Raw genomic sequence first — 18,522 nt, 5'->3', positions numbered from 1 at the left:
TGTCTCCCACCCCTCTGTAGCATTACAGACCACTTCCCCTAAAAGGGTTGCCATTATTTTCTTTTTGCAGATGGAAGAATTTTTAAATTATTTATAAAGAGTGTGTTAAAAGGGAATGAGCAGTGAACAATGCAGAGGCAAGGATGCCAAGTTATTCAGGTTAGTAAAGAGCAGGGCTGATGAAACTGAATATATATATATATATATGGTGAGCTTAATAGAAAAACAATCCTCATGTATAGAAAATAGCCATTTCTGCTGAGGAGTTATAATCCAGAAAAATAGCTATTGGTTTCAAGTGTGTGCTAGTAGTTAAAAAAGCAAACTGAATTTTAGGAATGATTAGGAAAAGCATATAGAACAAAAAGGATAAAAGTAATTATTCCACTGTATAAATCAGTGATTTGCATGTATCTTGAATACTGTGTGGTTTATTTCTTACATGTTAAAAAGTTTGTAGCACTCAAGAGGTTTGTGGGAGGATAAGATGGATGCTGAAAGGAAGGAATCAGCGTGAGCTGTAGCTAGGTAAGAATTCTTCACTTGGGAAGAAGGATGACTGAAGGGAGTTGTGTTAGATATCCGTAAAACTAAGAGGGACAAGGAGCTAGGGAAAGACCACTGTATTTGGCAATGCTTTCCTGTGGCCTCTAAACATTTGCAGCTCATGGGATTCCAAAGCTGGACAGGGCTTACAGACACTTAATAAACAGCACGCTTAAAGCAGCCTTTGGCACTGCTGCTCCTCCATATGGGTGGGGATGAAGCAGAGACACATACCACAAAAGCGATCAAAAGGGACTTCAGGCTCTTAGGACAGTCACTGAAGGATTCGGGGTACAGGTAATATTCTCCTCCCTCCTTCCAGTTAAGGGCAGCAATGGTGGGTGGAACAGGCAGACGCAGTCCATAAAGGCATGGCTCTGTGGCTGGTGTCAACACCACAACTTTGGGTTCTTTGACAATGAGGTGGCCTACACAGCACCAGGCCTGATGAACCCTGATGGGATTCATCTCTCTCAAAGGGGGAAGAGGATCTTTGCCCAGGAACTAGCAGGGCTCATCTACAGAGCTTTAAACTAGGCTCGAAGCGGGAGGGGGATAACATCAGGCTTGCCAGTGACATGTTGTGGGACGATGTGCCCAGGTTGGAGGGACGAGGCGCTGGCAAGGGCCCTCAGCCTACTGCTCAGATACGTGCTGGATGCACTACAGCACGCTCAAAGCCTAGAGGAGATGTGCTGGGGGCTCCAGATGCAACAGGAACCAACAGGGTAACAGTGGGAAGATACATCAAAAGAATCCCAGCCACCCCAGCCCATAAGTCAGCCTCATTGGGGGCACAACTGAAATGCCTCTACGCGAACGCACGGAGCATGGGGAACAAACAAGAGGAGCTGGAGACGTGTGTGTGCCTGCAAGGCTATGACATTATTGGCATTACAGAGATGTGGTGGGATAGCTCCTATGGCTGGAGTGTTGGGATGGAAGAGTAGAGGCTCTTTAGGAAGGGCAGGCAGGGCAGGTGAGGAGGGGGCGTTGCCCTCTATGTCAATGACCAGCTGGAGTGCATGGAGCTCCACCTGGGGATGGAGGAGGAGCCCACCAAGAGCCTATGGGTCAGGATTAAAGGGAGGGCTAGGGCAGGAGACATCATAGTGGGGGTCTGCTACAGGCTACCTGACCAGGGGGACTGAGCAGATGAAGCCCTCTATAGGCAGATAGGAGCAGCCTTACGCTGACAAGCCTTGGTCCTTATGGGGGACTTCAACCACCCTGACATCTGCTTGAGGGACAACACAGCTGAGCACAAACAATCCCAGAAGTTCCTGGAATGTGTCGATGACAACTTTCTCTTCCAAGTAACAGAGGAGCCCACGGGGAGAGGTGCCATGCTGGACCTTATTCTCACCAATAAGGAGGGCCTGGTAGGGGATGTCAAGCTCAAGGGCAGCCTTGGCTGCAGTGACCATGAAATGGTGGAATTCAGGATCCTCAGGGCAGCGAGGAGGGCATGCAACAAGCTCACTACCCTGGAATTCAGGAGAGCAGACTTTGGCCTCTTCAGGGATCTGCTTGGTAGAATACCATGGGACAAAGCCCTGGAAGGAAGAGGGGCCTGGGACAGCTGGCTAATATTCAAGGGTCACCTCCTCCAAGCTCAAGAGCAATGCGTCCCAACAAAGAGGAAGTCAAGCAAAAACACCAAGAGGCCCCCATGGATGAACAAGGAGCTCCTGGGCAAAGTCAAACAAAAAAACAAAACCTACAGAGGGTGGAAGCATGGGCAGGTAGCCTGGGAGAAGTGCAGAGAAACTGTTCAAGCAGCCAGGGATCAGGTTAGGAAAGCCAAAGCCCTGATAGAAATTAGTGTGGCCAGGAATGTCAAGGACAACAAGAAAAGCTTCTATAGGAATGTCAGTGATAAAAGGAGGACGAGGGAAGATGTGGGTCCCCTCCGGAATGAAATGGGTGACCCGGTTACCCAGGATATGGAGAAGGCTGAGGTACTCAACGACTTTGTTGCCTCAGTCTTCACTGGCAAATGCTTGAGCCACACTGCCCAGGTCACAGAAGGCAGGGACTGGGAGAATGCAGAACCGGCCACCGTAGGAGAAGATCAGGTTTGAGAATATCTGAGGAACCTGAAGGTGCACAAGTCCATGGGACCTGAGGAGTTGCATCCACGGATCTTGAGGGAACTGGCGGATGAAGTGGCCAGGCCACTCTCCATCATATTTGAGAAGTCCTGGCAGTCTGGCGAAGTTCCTGCCAACTGGAGGAGGGGGAACATAACCCCCATTTTTAAGAAGGGTAAAAAGGAAGACCCGGGGAACTACAGGCCGGTCAGTCTCACTTCCGTGCCTGGCAAGATTATGGAGCACACCCTCCTGGAGACTATGCTCAGGCAAATGGAAAATAAGGAGGTGATTGGTGACAGCCAACATGGCTTCACTAAGGGCAAATCATGCCTGACAAACTTGGTGGCCTTCTATGATGGGGTTACAGCGTCGGTGGATGAGGGAAGGGCAACTGACGTTATCTACCTGGACTTGTGCAAGGCATTTGACACTGTCCCGCACAACACCCTTGTCTCTAAATTGGAGAGACATGGATTCGATGGATGGACTGCGCGGTGGATAAGGAATTGGCTGGATGGTCGCACTCAAAGAGTTGTGGTCAACGGCTCAATGTCCAAGTGGAGAACGGTGACGAGTGGTGTTCCTCAGGGGTCGGTACTGGGACGAGCACTGTTCAACATCTTTGTCGGCGACATGGACAATGGGATCAAGTGCACCCTCAGCAAGTTTGCTGATGACACCAAGCTGTGTGGCGGGGTCGACATGCTGGAGGGAAGGGATGCCATCCGGAGGGATCTTGACAGGCTGGAGAGGTGGGCCTGTGCAAACTGCATGAAGTTCAACAAGGCCAAGTGCAAGGTCCTGCGTGTGGGTCGGCGCAATCCCAAGCACAGCTATAGGCTGGGCAAGGAATGGATTGAAAGCAGCCCTGAGGAGAAGGACTTGGGGGTATTGATTGATGAGAAGCTCAACATGAGCCAGCACTGTGCGCTTGCAGCCCAGAAAGCCAACCGTGTCCTGGGCTGCATCAAAAGTGGTGTGACCCACCAAAAGTGGTGTGACCAGCAGGTCAATGGAGGCAATCCTGCCCCTCTATTCCACTCTTGTGAGACCCCACCTGGAGTACTGCGTCCAGCTCTGGGGGCCCCAGTACAGGAGAGACATTGAGCTGTTGGAGCGAGTCCAGAGGAAGGCCACGAAGCTGATCAGAGGGCTGGAGCACCTCTCCTATGAGGACAGGCTGAGAGAGTTGGGATTGTTCAGCCTGGAGAAAAGGCGGCTCCGGGGAGATCTAATTGCAGCTTACCAGTACCTGAAGGGGCCTACAGGAAAGATGGTTGAGGGACTGTTTATCAGGGAGTGTAGTGACAGGACAAGGGGTAATGGGTTTAAGCTGAAGGAGGGTCGATTTAGATTAGATGTTAGAAAGAAATTCTTTACTGTGAGGGTGGTGAGGCCCTGGAACAGGTTGCCCAGAGAGGTTGTGGAAACCCCATCCCTGGAAGTGTTTAAGACCAGGCTGGATGGGGCTTTGGGCAACCTGGTCTCGTGGAGGGTGTCCCTGCCCGCAGCAGGGGGGTTGGAACTAGATGATCGTCGAGGACCCTTCCAACCCAAACCATTCTATGATTCTATTTCACAAGCCTGACACCTAATACAGTTCCTCTGGTTCTGAACCTTGGTTTCTTCCTCCTATTTCTTGTATGGGAAATACCCAAGTTCAGTTTTATCCTTATTTCACACAATATATCAGTTGTTCATTCTAAAATATCAATGTGTAGCTCTGACACAGTGAGGAGCAGGACATGGCATTACTATTACCAACAGGATTAATCATCTAATCTTAAAAACTAATTGAAAATAGGGCAAAAGTGTACACAGAACTGTGTAAGAGTATGACAACATCAGCTGAATTGGCATCATAGATACTGATGGTAAATTGCTTAGGAAGTTCTTTAAGAAAATTTAATTCGAGGTTGGGACAATATTCAGGAAAATATCACGTGCTTATCCTGTTTCTTTACATACTCATGCAGACAGGTTTCTGGACTAAACTGACATACATCTGAGCTGGTCTGGTTACTCGTGTATTGGTTATACGTGGAGATAGTGAAAAGTTACATCCCCAAAGAGTCTAAGGCTGTAGTTGCACAACTTTTTTTTTGCCTGTACAGCCCATTTAAGAGTTTGACCAGTTTTATTCTCCCACCTTTTTTTCCTTTTTCCATCTTATCCACAGCAACACATTCCTGAGTTCGAAGGGTATGTGTCACCACTGGATCCTTCTGATCAGCAATGCCCAACTGACGTGTTGTGATTGATTAGGTGAAGCCTGACCTAAAAAGCTTGAGAATGGAATGAAGCAATCTGATCCAGACAGATATAAACCACCCCCATTTGTTTAAGTTCAGAAAATCAAAGATTTCTTCAGAACGTTTATCATTATCTGCCTTTGGATTCATTCAATTCTATGAATACTGCCATGCATTCTCTTAAAGGAGCTGGAGCTACACTTGCATCAGACTGGAGTATGAATGGGTTTTATGGGCGGTAGTTCCGATGACTCGCAACCAAGTGCTAGTCCTGACTCACCACATCAGTATATCAGCATCCTTGTGTCTTTGTGCACTTTAACTGTAAAAAAAAGTCCTGTTGGCTGTCTGCAAGCCATGCTGTTACTTTTTTTGCTCTTGTATGCTTCATATGCTGCCAGGTTTTTACCATCATGTCATTGAGTGCCTTGTAGCTCATAAGAGCGAGGCTCCCAAAGTTTCTTATTTATTTAAGAAAGCATGCATTTGATTTATAACGAAAGCCAAGAGATTTCAGAGGTTTTCAGGGAAAAGTTGCAGCAATGCATGGCAATGTGGAGAACAATGAGAAAACTGGGTCTGTGCCTTGCAGTGCATCTGTACTGATGCCGAGAAGCAGGGGAGCTCAAGTGTGGGCTGCTTCAATTAAGCTGCTGTTACTGCTGTCTGAGCTTGGATAGCAGAGAGATATACAACCTAGCTTTATATTGTATTTCATTCACCTGACAATGAAGTCCTGCTATACCTTTTTTTTTTTTTTTTCTTGTAGGTAAATCCTTGATTTAGCCAGTAGGCAATACTGTAGACTGATTAATTCCTCATCCTGCTTAAGTAGCTAGGCAACTAACTGCAGTTTGAGCAGCACAGCAATACCTACCTGGCTGGTGGATTAGGTCTAAGTAGTTTCCCAAGGTCACAAACGACAGAGAACAACAAACCTTTGTTTTAGTGAAAGGCCTTGCAGGCTGAAAAGGAAAATCTGCTTTTATTACTCCTAAGTGTCAATATTTGCTTACTTGTGAATGCCATCTTCTGTCCCTTCATCCTGTTTCTACTGTGGCTGCTAGTAGATTCTCAGTGGTGCAGACTGATCATTCCCAGGTACATCCTTGCACACGCTGGCAGTCAGAAATGAAGGACTTCATAACCAGGCTGTGGATCAGGACTGTCCCTTACATACCCAGAGACAGACCTGGTCCCCTCAAGCCTGTGTCTGATTCCCTTCAGCATCTGCTTGTGCTTTTGAGCCCCGCAGCATCCTGCGAAAATTAATGCCTACTTCTCGTGCAGAGCTTTGCAGTTAAAACACTGCAGTCAATAGATGTCAGTGAAGAACAAACCTTTCTGTGTCTTTCGGAGGCAGCGCTGCTTCCCTTTTTACTGGCAGAAAGCCTGGATGGCTGCAGAGCTCACGCCAGGGTGGACGTGTCTCTGGTGGCATGGGGTTATGCTCGGTCCCAAGGTGACTGTTTCTCCACTTAGCGTTGGCCTGCGGGACCAGTTCGGAAAGAGGCAGAAAGGAGGCACGGCAAGGGAATTCGTGACTTCGTGCGTTTCTGTCGCTGGGTTTTCACTCGAGCAGCTGCTGCGTGTTCCCGATTGGGGCCACGAGGTGCCGCCGCTCCTCTCCGCTTGGCCAAGGAGAAGCCTCTTCCTCGGGAGCCCAGGAAGGGCAAGGGCTCACCACGACAGACACCCACCGTCTTCCGCGGTCCTTTTCTGCAGTTTATGCTCTGCAGTATGCAGGATGGGTAAACAGATTCAGGAAAAGGGGAGGACTGTCTCCTATCAAAATTAATAGTGAAGTTGCTGCAGAACTGTCTCTCATAGTTGCTGGTCCCTTGAAAGAAGGTGGATTGTGGTCACCTGTGAGGCTGGAAGTGGTGAGAGATACAGCCACTCAGTCCCTTTCCCCCTTTCTGAACATGATCAGTCTTTCAGCGATCACCTTCACCCCCACACTCAGCCCTTCCTGTCAGGTTTGATTCCTCCTGTCCCATCCCACTGGGTCTTTGCAGAAGGAGCACGCTTTGCTCTTTGTCTGTGATCTCTTGACTGTCTTCCCTCTCTCATTGGCTGGTCATGAAGCAAGCTCCATGGAAACTCCTTCTGGTCCTCCACATTTACTTTTCCAGCTGGCAGATGGTTACAAGTAAAACCTTGTCTTGATCCCCTGAGCATCTCTGCTCTACTTAGACCCACTGCAGAAACCCACCAATTGATCTACCCTGAGTCTCCTCTATATTCCTATGACTTCTGGCTTCAAAGATTACCCGAACTGGCTCAGATTCCTTCCTTGCCTGCTCTTTCCCACTCACTTCTCCAGACTCACTTGCATCTTCTGCAAGGCATTCCTGAAGATGTTTGGAGAGATTTTTTTCATCATTGTCTTCCTCCAAGAAACTGCTTTAGGCATCAAACTCATTGTATCAGAGCTAATGTGACTTAAAGTCAGGTTGCTAGGATGTTTACCTGAGCACCTTTTCTTCTCTGAGAGCTATTTTAGAAGGTAGTTGTGTGATGTTTTCAGGGAAAAGGTCCTTGAAGCAAGGCCTGGAATTGAAGTGTTCCTCTCACAAGAGTTGCTCTTTTTCATGTGACCCAGAGGCCAGGTAAGCCTGGGTAGCAAGCAAAGCAGGCTAACTTCACAAGAGTGGGTAGAAGCCTCATGGCTCAGCTGTAATGACATAAATGTTTAATGCTGTCCTCTCTAATTAGATCAATCTTGAGAAGAACCCTTACTCAGGAAGGTGGAATATATTACCCAAATAAGAAAGCAGTATTGTCACCATTTACATGTAACAGAGATTGCACAGGACTTTGTTTCTTCCAAACCTAGTATTGCTGTGCTCTAGATACATTTTGGACCAGTATTTTTGTTTTGTAGGGCTGAAATTTCTCAAAAAGTTTTAATTGCCATAGAAAGAAGAAAAATGGAGAGAAGAGACATTTTTACATCTTACTATGGAAGTTTTGAAAATTTCTGACTATATGACCTGCCAAAATGACTTGTGGAGCCACATTGACGATTCTTTGAAAAATTCAGTTTGAATCCCTCTGCTACAGTCATAGGAAGGGGAGGGGGAGTAGCAGCACAGTGGGGAGAACAAGAGAAAAGAGGATGAAAGAAATGGTAGGCGTAGCAACTGCTGGGAGAGCCTGGTTGCCAGTAGCTACCATCACGTACCCCCCTCCTTTAGGAACAGTGCCCAGCCTGGCTTTCTGCACCTCTGACATCGGCCCGTTTTGCTACCCAGTCCGCAGCTGCACTGGGCTGTGCCAGCGCATCGGATGGACCTGCTACCCTGCAGTGTCACTAGCAGAAGCTGCTTTCTCAGGCTGTTACTCACTGCCACCCAGCTGCTGTGTGCTACCTCAGGTGTGGCTGCATTGCGTAAAGCTTGAGTACAGCTGTATTTGGAGATTAAAATTGCTGTGTGAGTACAGAGTGTTACTGAGAGGAACTTTATTTGGAAAGTTCATTTACTCTGCAATGCAGTGCTAGGGGTCAGACAGCTGGCAAAACACTCGCTACCTTATACTCTAATGGTGTCCCTTCAGCCAGCTCGGGACTGTAATGCTTTAACCCCCTCATTGATCCACGTGCCATGTCCTCACCCTTGTCCCTTCACACACAATTTCGTGTTGTGAATATACATATAAATGCCACTTACAGCAGTCGTCTTAATGCAGTTAATAAACTCGCTTGCAGACTTCGTTTACCCAAAGCCCAGGACCCTTTGGCTTTTTTTCATGCTCAAACGGCTAGAAAAAATAAGTCATTAAGTAAAATGTTCAGACATCACCATTAGCTGATCTCTTGCAATTTATTAATAGAGGAAGAAGGACACCTGAAAGGAGGTCAGCTGTGGTTTGTGACATTTTAGAGGGAGAGAGAGTGATTTTAGTGTCAGAAGAGGAGAACAACACAAACAAACTTCTGGTTTCCAAATGGGTCGTTTGCATAAAACAGCGCTCAGGGCAGGATCTCCCTTAAATTGTGTTGAATCGGTAAATGGTGAGGGACTGCTATTGAACAGGCTTTTCTCTCACTGATATCTTTAGCACGTGACTTCTGTATCATTTGTGCAGATGCAAAATCAGTAGGTATTGATGTCAGCTTGCACCGAGCAAGGTATGAAAGGAAAGGGCTGTGTGGCAAGTGTGAAATGTGTGGCTAGAGAGAGCACTAGCATTCACTGTAAAGAAGGCCATACCTCAGCTTTTCAGAAACCACACCCCCAGAGGACGAGCTGGCATTACGGATTTTTACCTTCAGAGCACACAGAAGTTAAAGCAGAGTAATCATGCTTTGTCTGCATGAGTTTCTTTTTGATCAGCTTTTGCTATGCTTTTTTTCTGCCTGCTGATGCCTTGGAATTGTATGGTTGGGGGAGAATTAGTTTGGGGAGAAAAGTCCTTAAAGCCAGCCTGCAAAGCAAATTGAAGGTGAGGACAGAAAACACATCATGGAATAAATCAGAAGAAAAATCTTCACTGGGTTACTAGAACAGTCCCTTGGATGTGAACACAGACAGCTGATTCTTGGAAAATCTGTCTTATCAGTGTTCAGATTAAACTGTCTCTGAGTAGTGGTTTGTTTGCCACAGTGGAACTGTTCAGTTCTATTGCACAAGGGCTGTGAAGTAAAGTGGTTCTCATCAAAACACTGGAAACAAGCATTTTGCAGGAAGAAAGTCAGATGGAAAAAACTCACATTTATAGTTCCCCGACATATGGTGCAGAAATTTACACAGATTTATATCAGTTGCATTTAAAACACAAACACTATACAGTACCTAACTCAGAAATAAGTTACATCAAAGTACTACATATTTAAAAAAAAAAAAGATGACATTTTATAAATTAATTTCACTTTAGATCTTTGAATGTACAGCTGCAGTTTTCAACTTCAGTATCAATAACAAAGTCTGATAAGATAGGGACTTTCCAAATCATGGTAGAACAGGGAGGGAGCAAGTCTGGGTCAAATCTTTCATTATTTTCTTATGATGTGGTTTTAGACTTTTTATATATTCAGATTCTTACAGGTTTGTTTTTTGGGTTTTTTTCTTAACATCTTAGGTAAAATTCCTAAACCAGATCTGAGAAGTCCATTTGTATCCCTCTAGAGCAAAAAATAAATAAATCATAAAGTAGATTTGGTTGTAGAAAAACAGATCTGACACCTGACTCTCTTTAAACCGTATCCATCTGCCCGCTGCAGGCTGAGTTCAGCTGTGACATTGTGTTATAATTTTCCTGTCCTGAAAAATCTCATGTTTACCATCCTGTCTATTGGGAGGAGTGTAAACTGAATGGGAGCCCCCATTCAGAATTTCCCACTAATTGCTCTATCTATGTTTGTTGATAACTGGGTAGTGTTCTTCACGTGGAGTCAAAATTCATAGGTGAGACTTTTTGCCCTTTTGCTGAGTTTCATTTTCTCATTAAATATCTCCTCAAACCTTCGATTCTGTTTTGGAGTGAAATAGTTCTTCCAATCACCAACAGTGCCTAGGAAAGCAGGGGCAGAAAAAGGACAGTGAGGCTATAGCAATATATAGTGCAGAAAATTATTTAAAGGCAACCCAGTTTTGTTCATGTTACAGTTGGCACAAATTATTAATCTATTATTAACCACAGTCTCTGCGGTAGGTCATGATCATGAGTATTATGTTTTATTGTTCTGGTGAGACTCTGATGGAAGCAGCTGGATCGTCATCCATAAAGGCTGTTAAACCCTCAGCCTCAGACTCCTTTAGTGCCAACACCACCAAGTGGTACCTGAAGAGCAGCAGGTTTCCTGGGTGGAATTAGAGCTCTCGGTCATCTCAGCAGAGAGGCATCTTGCTGCACCTTAGATGTATGCAGTTAAAGGTCTCCCTCCACCTGGGCTCTTTCACAGTCATTAGAGGGAAACGGTTACTTCCTGGCTGAAATTCATCTCATTCGAGTCAACATCTAAAACTCATCAAATGAATGATGCCGCAGAAGCAGCTATATCTCTCCACTGACTAAAGAAGACTCCTAAAAAAGGAGCCCAGAGTGACCTGATAGCTGAATCCCACTCTCCCTCCCGCCCCTAATCTCTAGGGCTTTCTATGGATGAGGCAATCCACTGCTTAAGTAAGTGGGCAATTAACTACTTCTGGGTGGCCATGCACACTTGTATTCAGTAAAGCATTTCAACTGTTACCCAGTTTGAGCAAACAGGAACTTGGTTTTTAAACAGACATATTTTGATGAGACAATGCTTACAGTTTCCCCTCATGCAGTCTCTAAAGATCCTGCATCCCAGAACTGCTGACTAAACCAGCATTCTGGGCAACAAGGACAAGAAAAGAGAGCCTGAGGAATTATATATATATATATATATATATATAAAATCTTCTGTAAACTGGCTGAACCTGGCTAAAACTTTGGGATTTGCTTGGGAACTACTTGGAAGTGAAGCTGTTGAGATTTTTCAAATTTTTCAACTTAGCTTTGTCAAAATCCGCATGATTTAGAAAAGTATCTGAGTTGTTTGTTTGTTTGCTTTTTATTGACGGATTGTATTTTGGCATTTGCTTCAGCTCATTGGTAAAAATATTCTGGATTACTGCAATGTACCATTTCCCTATTTATAAATGAAAAAATTTTTTTCTTAATTAAAACAAATCTTAGTTTTAATCTGTCAATTATTGTTCAAAAATTAACCAAGTAAAAATAAACATTATGGTTTTGATTTACTCATTATCCAAATCTGAGGAAGCTTCTGAAATGTCAGGAACAAGAAAACAGCTCCTGCAGGTATGTTTAAGTCACATCTGAGCTAAGCACTGTTGAAGACGTTACCGTGGATTCCAACTTGGCCAAAGTCTGAAGGCTACCTATGAGGCCATCAGGTGATTGAGTCATTCATTCTTTTGTTGTTGTCATTGTCAGCATATTCCTTTTTCATGAACATTTCAGTAAGATAAGAGGTGGTATGGGAGATAAAGGCTACTGGCAAAGTCTCCTTCGCAAGGAATGTGTCTTGCTCTTTCTCATTATAGTAAACTAAGTGACCTTCGCAGGTGATATCGTACGGGACACGTTGTAAAAGTCTGGGTGGTCAACTTTTAGATAAAAAAAGACAGATAAAGAGTAATGCTTCGTGAACCTTTCCTTTTAGCTCGAAAGCTCCCACAGAGCAGTATCAGTCAGACTGACGTTCAGACTCCTCCGTGCTTCTCTAATATGTGTGCATTTGAAACCAGAGAACTTAGAAAGAAAGTGATTTTTAAGATGGCCTCAAAGGGAAGGATCCTGTCACTGCTTCCCAGGGCTGACCCAAAACGTCACTGCAGCCCGGGAAAGAGCTGGACTGCGACCTCTGGCTAGATTCCCACTCCTTCTGCTGTATTAAGCCTGGCCCAGGGAACTTACCTTTTCGGAAAATCAGCTTCCTGTTGGATGTCAGCGCACAAACAGTGTGACTGGGATCACTGTTTTCCTTTTCTGTGTCGCTTTTCATCTCTGAGAATGAGGACTTCTTGCAGATGTCTTGGATATCATTGTCACTGACGTTTAAACCCAGGAACAGACTAATTTCCTTTACAGTCTTAGGGAGATCCTGAGGTACAAGAAAAAGAAAGCTTTTATATTGCTGAGCTGATTATCAGACTTTTAGTTGATATGAAAACGATCCTTTTTATTGCATATCAAGCTTATCACACATTTATTTGCTTTCAAGCAAAGCTAAACATGTCATTAGACTGTGTAGATGACAGGTACAGTAAGCCTGATTCCCCTCTTACCCATACTCACAGAAATGAGTAAATGCTGAGTATGTGATATCAAATACAATTACATTGCCAATTTTACTCCTAGTTCAGGCAAAGCGTTCTCCTATCTCTCAGATTTATTTCATTGGGAACAGGGAAATACTCAAAGCTCAGCTTCTGTGTAAGTAGCTTATTTCATTGGAGGTGCTATATCTAGAGATCCAACAAGTGACTCAGGATGCAAAATGGCTTGTTTATATTCCTCGTAGTGGATTTTTTTTTTTCAAAAACTATTTTAATGGAAACACTATAAAGTGTTTTCTGTTCACCCAAAAATTCATTCTCTGAAAGCTAAGGTATGTTGGTATTTGAGTTTTCTGCATAGTAATTTCCTTTCACAAAAACTTTTTTCCTACCCCCACAGCCTCTAATTTTCTTCTTTATTGGGAGCACAAGTCCCACTGACCCTGAGTAGTTCTCTTACTTTACATCACTTTTTGAAATTCCAGCTTAAATGTCAGGCAAAGCAGGTTAATGTGTAGCCCTCAAGAGATGTCCTTGGTTGGTCTTTCCATAGGACCAAGAACAAGGAACTTAAAATTTTTCCTGTAGCCTGGGGAAAATCATGTAATATGTGTCCCACTCCTGCATCTATGAAATGCAACTCTCACAGGATGTGATATTTATATAACTTATGCAGTCAGAATTAGCTCACTGATATAAAGATCTATGCAAATATAAAATATGCCTAAAGACATACATTCACATTTTCCCTCTTCCTCCTTTTTCATTATAATTTGCTCTTTGATATTTTAATGATGTTAATTTACAAGTAATCCATTCTGACATAAGAGCAGAGAGCATATTTACCTTCTTCATGTCTTCATAGAACAAAAACAGGATGTTTTTGTCATTTTCTTGTTCTTCCCAACTTAGGAAATGATCGAACCAGGATCCACAGACAACTGAAAAGAAAACCCATGTAAAAGAGACTCATATAAATTTTATTCATAAATAGGTCTGTATCTCCCACACTTAGGGGAATGATCCCTTCTTAGTGTGTACCCTGTATTTCTCTAAAATGGATTAAATTCTTTTTTGTGCATTGACTCAAGCTTACAGTCCAAAGAGGTTACCATTTTTGCTGGAATTTGGTTTTGTATCAGAAATGCAGGTAACTGTTCTGAGATATGATTCTGTAGTGGAAATAGGCACCAAATCTAAGGAAAGGCCAGCAATCAAGGAAAATACACTGGCCTAACAGGATCCGAGCATCTCAGCAAATGTCTGCCTGCCTGTGGTCACAGCTAGAAATATGATCACTTCACTAGGAAGTGAAATACGGAGTCTGTTAAATGGAGCAAACTATTTTGTCCCAGCAAAATGGTGTGCAACTAAACCCCGCTGTCTTGGTCAAACACACCGGGGTTGTGGGCAACGATAGCACAGAATAGCCCTGTTGGCTTCAGGGGTACAGCACACAGCCTCACAGACTCCAGGGACAGCGTCACAGTTGTCTCTGCGTGTCCTCACCCTTGTTCTGAACTGAGATTAACTCTGCAAGAGTGCTACAGGACCTGAGTCAAGGAGCACAACCTTCACATGTTTCTATTAGGAGCAAAAGTGACAACCTCTCTCTCCCCATCACCTCTGACATAAATTTCTGTTGTAACCAACATAGTTATCTTTTTATGCCATGCGTAAGCACACAGAAAATAGAAGGTGGCTACTAATTTACAGATAAGTGGGAGATGCTTTTAAAATTTAATATCATCTTCTCTTCTTTTTTTCACTATTGTAAGTTCACAGTTTATACTAAACAAGCCAAGATCCTGCAAATCACCGAAGCATGTGCCTTAGGGCTGCTCTGAACTAGGAACACAAGACCTGAGCCAAGGCCAGTAGACAAATTTGAGCAACCTGGTCTAGTGGAGAGTGGCCCTGCCCATGGCAGTGGGGTTGGAACCAGATGATCTTTAAGGTTCCTCCCAACCCAAACCATGATTCTATGATTCTATGAAACCATTCTATGATTCTATGATTCTATGAAATTGACTTCTGGAGCTCTGATGTAAGCCCGTGATGACTGCAATCGCACTTTTCTTTCAAAGTTTTCAAGCTGATCTGTCACTGTTGCTGTTATCGTCACTATGGTTGTATAGCAGGAATACACGTCCTCAAAAGAGTAATAAAACACTAAAAATGGGAGTGGATAACTGGAACATGGTCCTGTTGTCAGCTTCCATGGCACCATGGCCACTCATAAAAAAATCTCACTCTTGTCCTTGGTCTTTGGACCCCACTACTAAGGCAACACATCAGGCAGAGTGTGCGCAGGAGGGCTTATGAAAGCATCCAGACTCCCTCTGAAAGGCCACCCAAGGCTGTTTTCAAGATTGGAGAAGGCACTACCCCAGCAAGCATAGCTCTCAGTGCAGCCTGGGGACTGTCTCCTCATATGCCCCGTTGCCCGCACTTTGGCACGGCAGTGAGCCACGTAGAGCTGGCTAAGCACCTTCAAATAGAGAGCCTGCCCCACCAGCCTGCTCGCCAAGGACAGGAGCTGGCTGCGGTGAGCCCTGCTGCCCTTACGACTGCCTGGGAGGAGCTGTATACGCATACCTGCTCTATCACAGTTTAAACATGAATTCTTGGTGGGAAGCAGTCTGTTATTGTGGTTCACAAGACAAGGCTGGAAATGTTTTAACACAGAAAAATCCGCATCAGAATCAACAAATTGTCAGGGGTTTCAGAGTGTTTGTGGGAAGAAAGGAAATCAGTAACTTGTCTGTGAGAATATGTTTTTTAAAAGATATGTCAAAGAGCAGCAGCCTGCAAAGAGCAGTTGTGCTGAAATAATGCAGCTGCTTATCAAAATTTCTCCTTGCAAGGCTGAAGATAGCATCCTATTATTTGCTCTTGTTTAGTTTGGCATTAGAATTTATCCTGAAAAAAGCCCCACGACTAAAGCCGTATGAATAAGGAGTTCAATCAGGCGTTTTCACACAGTTCACATTTCTTAACTCTTTCTGTGCCTAATAAGCTAATGTAAACTGCAAGGAGAAAACATAACATTTATCCTTACCATCTCCTTTTAAGAACAAGTCAAAGAAAGCAGTCCAGGTGTCTACAGTGGGAAGGTTTGGGTTATCTCTGTAGTAATGATACATGGAAACTGCAGTATCTTTTGGATTTCTGCTGATGTAGATCATCTGTAAGTGAAGATGATATGGTTATTAATGATAATATCCTTCCAATATTTCAGAGGAGCTCTGTGTGTAAATGTAGCATTTTCACAGGCAATTTGCAGCATCAAAACCCTTTCCTTTAGGATTCCTCCTTCGGTGACTATGGCATTAAAATAAAAATGTATGTCTTGTCTTAGGCAGGAGTCAGTAGTGACTAGTAAACAATTCCATGTGGACACGGGTGCGTATGCTACAGCTGGGTAATGTTTAAGTTTTATGAAAGAGGCTGTGTTCATTTTAACTCATGAGTCAGTGTACTATCTCATATATCTAACATATGAAACCATTTACTAATAATCATTCACAGAGCAGCTGCAAAACATAGATTTTTGCTTTTCATTCAAATTAGCTCTGTCCCAAAAGTCTGGATCTGAGTAATTCTGAAATTTTGGACTTTAAATATAAAATCTGAGATCCAGAGCTTATTTTTTAAAGACCTCCCATGTTAGCATGGGAGAAATTCAAAACTGTGACCTGAATCTGCCTCCCATATTTCAGTTCTCCTCTGTTTGCCCAATATCTCTGTATAGGCTCTTCTCAAACTTTTAACAGGAGGGGCAGAGTACCTTCACCCCCAGAACAGCCTTTAAGTACTCAAGGTAACTATTTCCTAAGCCAGTGCTCCAGCCACTAGGAAATGGGGCCATGAGAACACCCCTATCCTAAATAATATATTTCTGATTGAAAGATGTTGATGTTCTATCTTGTGTGGTGCCTGGTATACAAATCACCCTGTGGGAGCAGCGGGGCAGGAGCAGAACCCAGTCCCTAGCTCAGCTCTCTTCTCATGCCGCCTTTGACTGCTGGTCAGCTGTGTCTCCAAAATTTGCAGCAAACCACTTCTGGAAACTGTAAATAATTTCAAAATTATTAAGGATCAACAAGACAAAATAGATTCCTAATAGACACTTAACATATCTTACTGCTTTTCTATCTTTTTGCCTTACCTTGCATTTTTTATTCTTAAAATTTGGAGGTAGCATGTTGTAGTCCAAGTGTGTTGGGATGATTCTCTTTGACGAGAGTTTATTCAGCTCCTCCAGTCTGGAAATATCTCCAAATTCAATGGGAGATGTTAGAGTAACTTGAGTGTTGTAAAGCTTTGTTATAACTCCTGCAAGCCAGTGAGTGCCTGCAGAAAAATAATTTGGGGGGGGGGGGGGGGGGGGAGAAAAAAAAAGGAAGATTTGTTACTGAGAAAATATGTGGAACATGCATTTTGCATATGGAAACAGCTTGCTACTGCACAAGTGACACTTCTAATCCCCCAGATTCAAGAATCTTTACATAACTGAGTAATCCCATTGGCTCCAAATATATAAATACTAAAAAAATGAGGGCTGTAGCTGAATTACAAAGTAACTCTGTGAGAAGTGTTAATATTGGAACCAAAACAATCTCATTAGGCAAACTGCTTGTCAACTGAGAGGTGGTTCTATGATTTTTTTATCATTTATTTTAGAATAACTTGGGTTTTTTTCTTATAGTAACTTGAGTCTGTATATTTGGAAAGTACTGATTAAGCTTCCCCTTTGGTGCGTGCTTCTGTGTGCAAGTGAGGTGGCTGGGGAGAGGGAATAAGAAATTAATAAATCTACAGCCAAGAGCCATACAAATAATTTAATACAACTCTTGACTTGCTCATAACTGAATGTGGAAAGTCCTCAGGAAAATCCTTGAAGTACAGATTTTGCTTACAAGAAAGAAATACTTATTTGCTTTCCAATATGAAAACACCTGAGATTATTTTCAATGAAAGAATCAAAATTTAGATAAATGACCCATGTATTTTGTAATTTGAACACTTACTGACAGAATAACATATTCACATACTCAAGCATCCTACCCTGTTTCTTGTACTCAGACATTTCCCAACTAGTTTAAGCAGAGAACATGAAACAAACAATTGAGACTTCTTGCAATTAACATCTAAGTAGAACTTACCAGATTTGGGATAGGAAACCAAAAGGACATCATCTTCTCTAGCATCAAAAGTATCCAAGGATTTTAAAAGTTCTGGAGAAGACCTGGTGGTAAACGGAATCCCCTTAAACATGTGAATGAGTTCTGCCTCGCTGGGGTTGGACATGGTTGCTTAAGTCTTGGATTCCTGCAAATCAGATAACAGTGAAATGATGAGGATTTAAGAGCCACTTCTAAGTCAGATGGTTTGAACCCAAGTGACAAATTGAGAGTGACCAAGCAATACAAACCTTATGCTTATATACTTTGCTACACACCATGGAGTCCTATCAGATATTGATTTTTCCATGTATTTGATAAAGGCAACTGAAATATTAGAGGTAACTTGATAAATAACTGACATGCAGAGTCATGAAAAATGCATGTTGTCTGTCATTTATTAGCTCTCCAGATAAAGTTATGAGGTAACAGTCAAAACGTATTAATTGTGGAAAACTACAAGAATTAACATTATTTGTTGCCTTAAAATATGTTTAATATGGTTATTCTGTAAATTATACTTTCTTGTAAGGTGTTTGAACTTCCAAGGAGAAACCTACATCTTAAAATACTTTTTGTGAATACAAAGACAATGTCTTATTTTATGCGAATGAAATATTTTTTTTCATTTTACCAAATATACAACAGCTTGATTTTTCAAAAGTGC

General features: G+C 43.2%; 1 protein-coding gene across 1 annotated transcript; it reads right to left on the bottom strand.

The window, feature by feature from the left end:
• Nucleotides 1-9,517: 9,517 nt before the first annotated feature.
• LOC104634775 (sulfotransferase 6B1) lies at nt 9,518-17,982 on the bottom strand. The gene is made up of 6 exons (XM_075742892.1): nt 17,838-17,982; nt 16,841-17,025; nt 15,731-15,857; nt 13,516-13,610; nt 12,308-12,494; nt 9,518-10,411 (listed from the first exon to the last, which is right to left on the bottom strand). The coding sequence occupies exons 1-6, from the start codon at nt 17,980-17,982 to the stop codon at nt 10,293-10,295; spliced, it is 858 nt and encodes a 285-aa protein (XP_075599007.1). The 3' UTR covers nt 9,518-10,292.
• Between the last annotated feature and the right edge of the window lie 540 nt (nt 17,983-18,522).

The sequence above is a fragment of the Balearica regulorum genome, chromosome 1 (genome assembly GCF_011004875.1).
Source record: "Balearica regulorum gibbericeps isolate bBalReg1 chromosome 1, bBalReg1.pri, whole genome shotgun sequence".
NCBI classification, from domain to species: domain Eukaryota; kingdom Metazoa; phylum Chordata; class Aves; order Gruiformes; family Gruidae; genus Balearica; species Balearica regulorum.
Note: the sequence above shows the minus strand (reverse complement) of the source record. Positions and strands in the feature narration are given on the sequence as shown.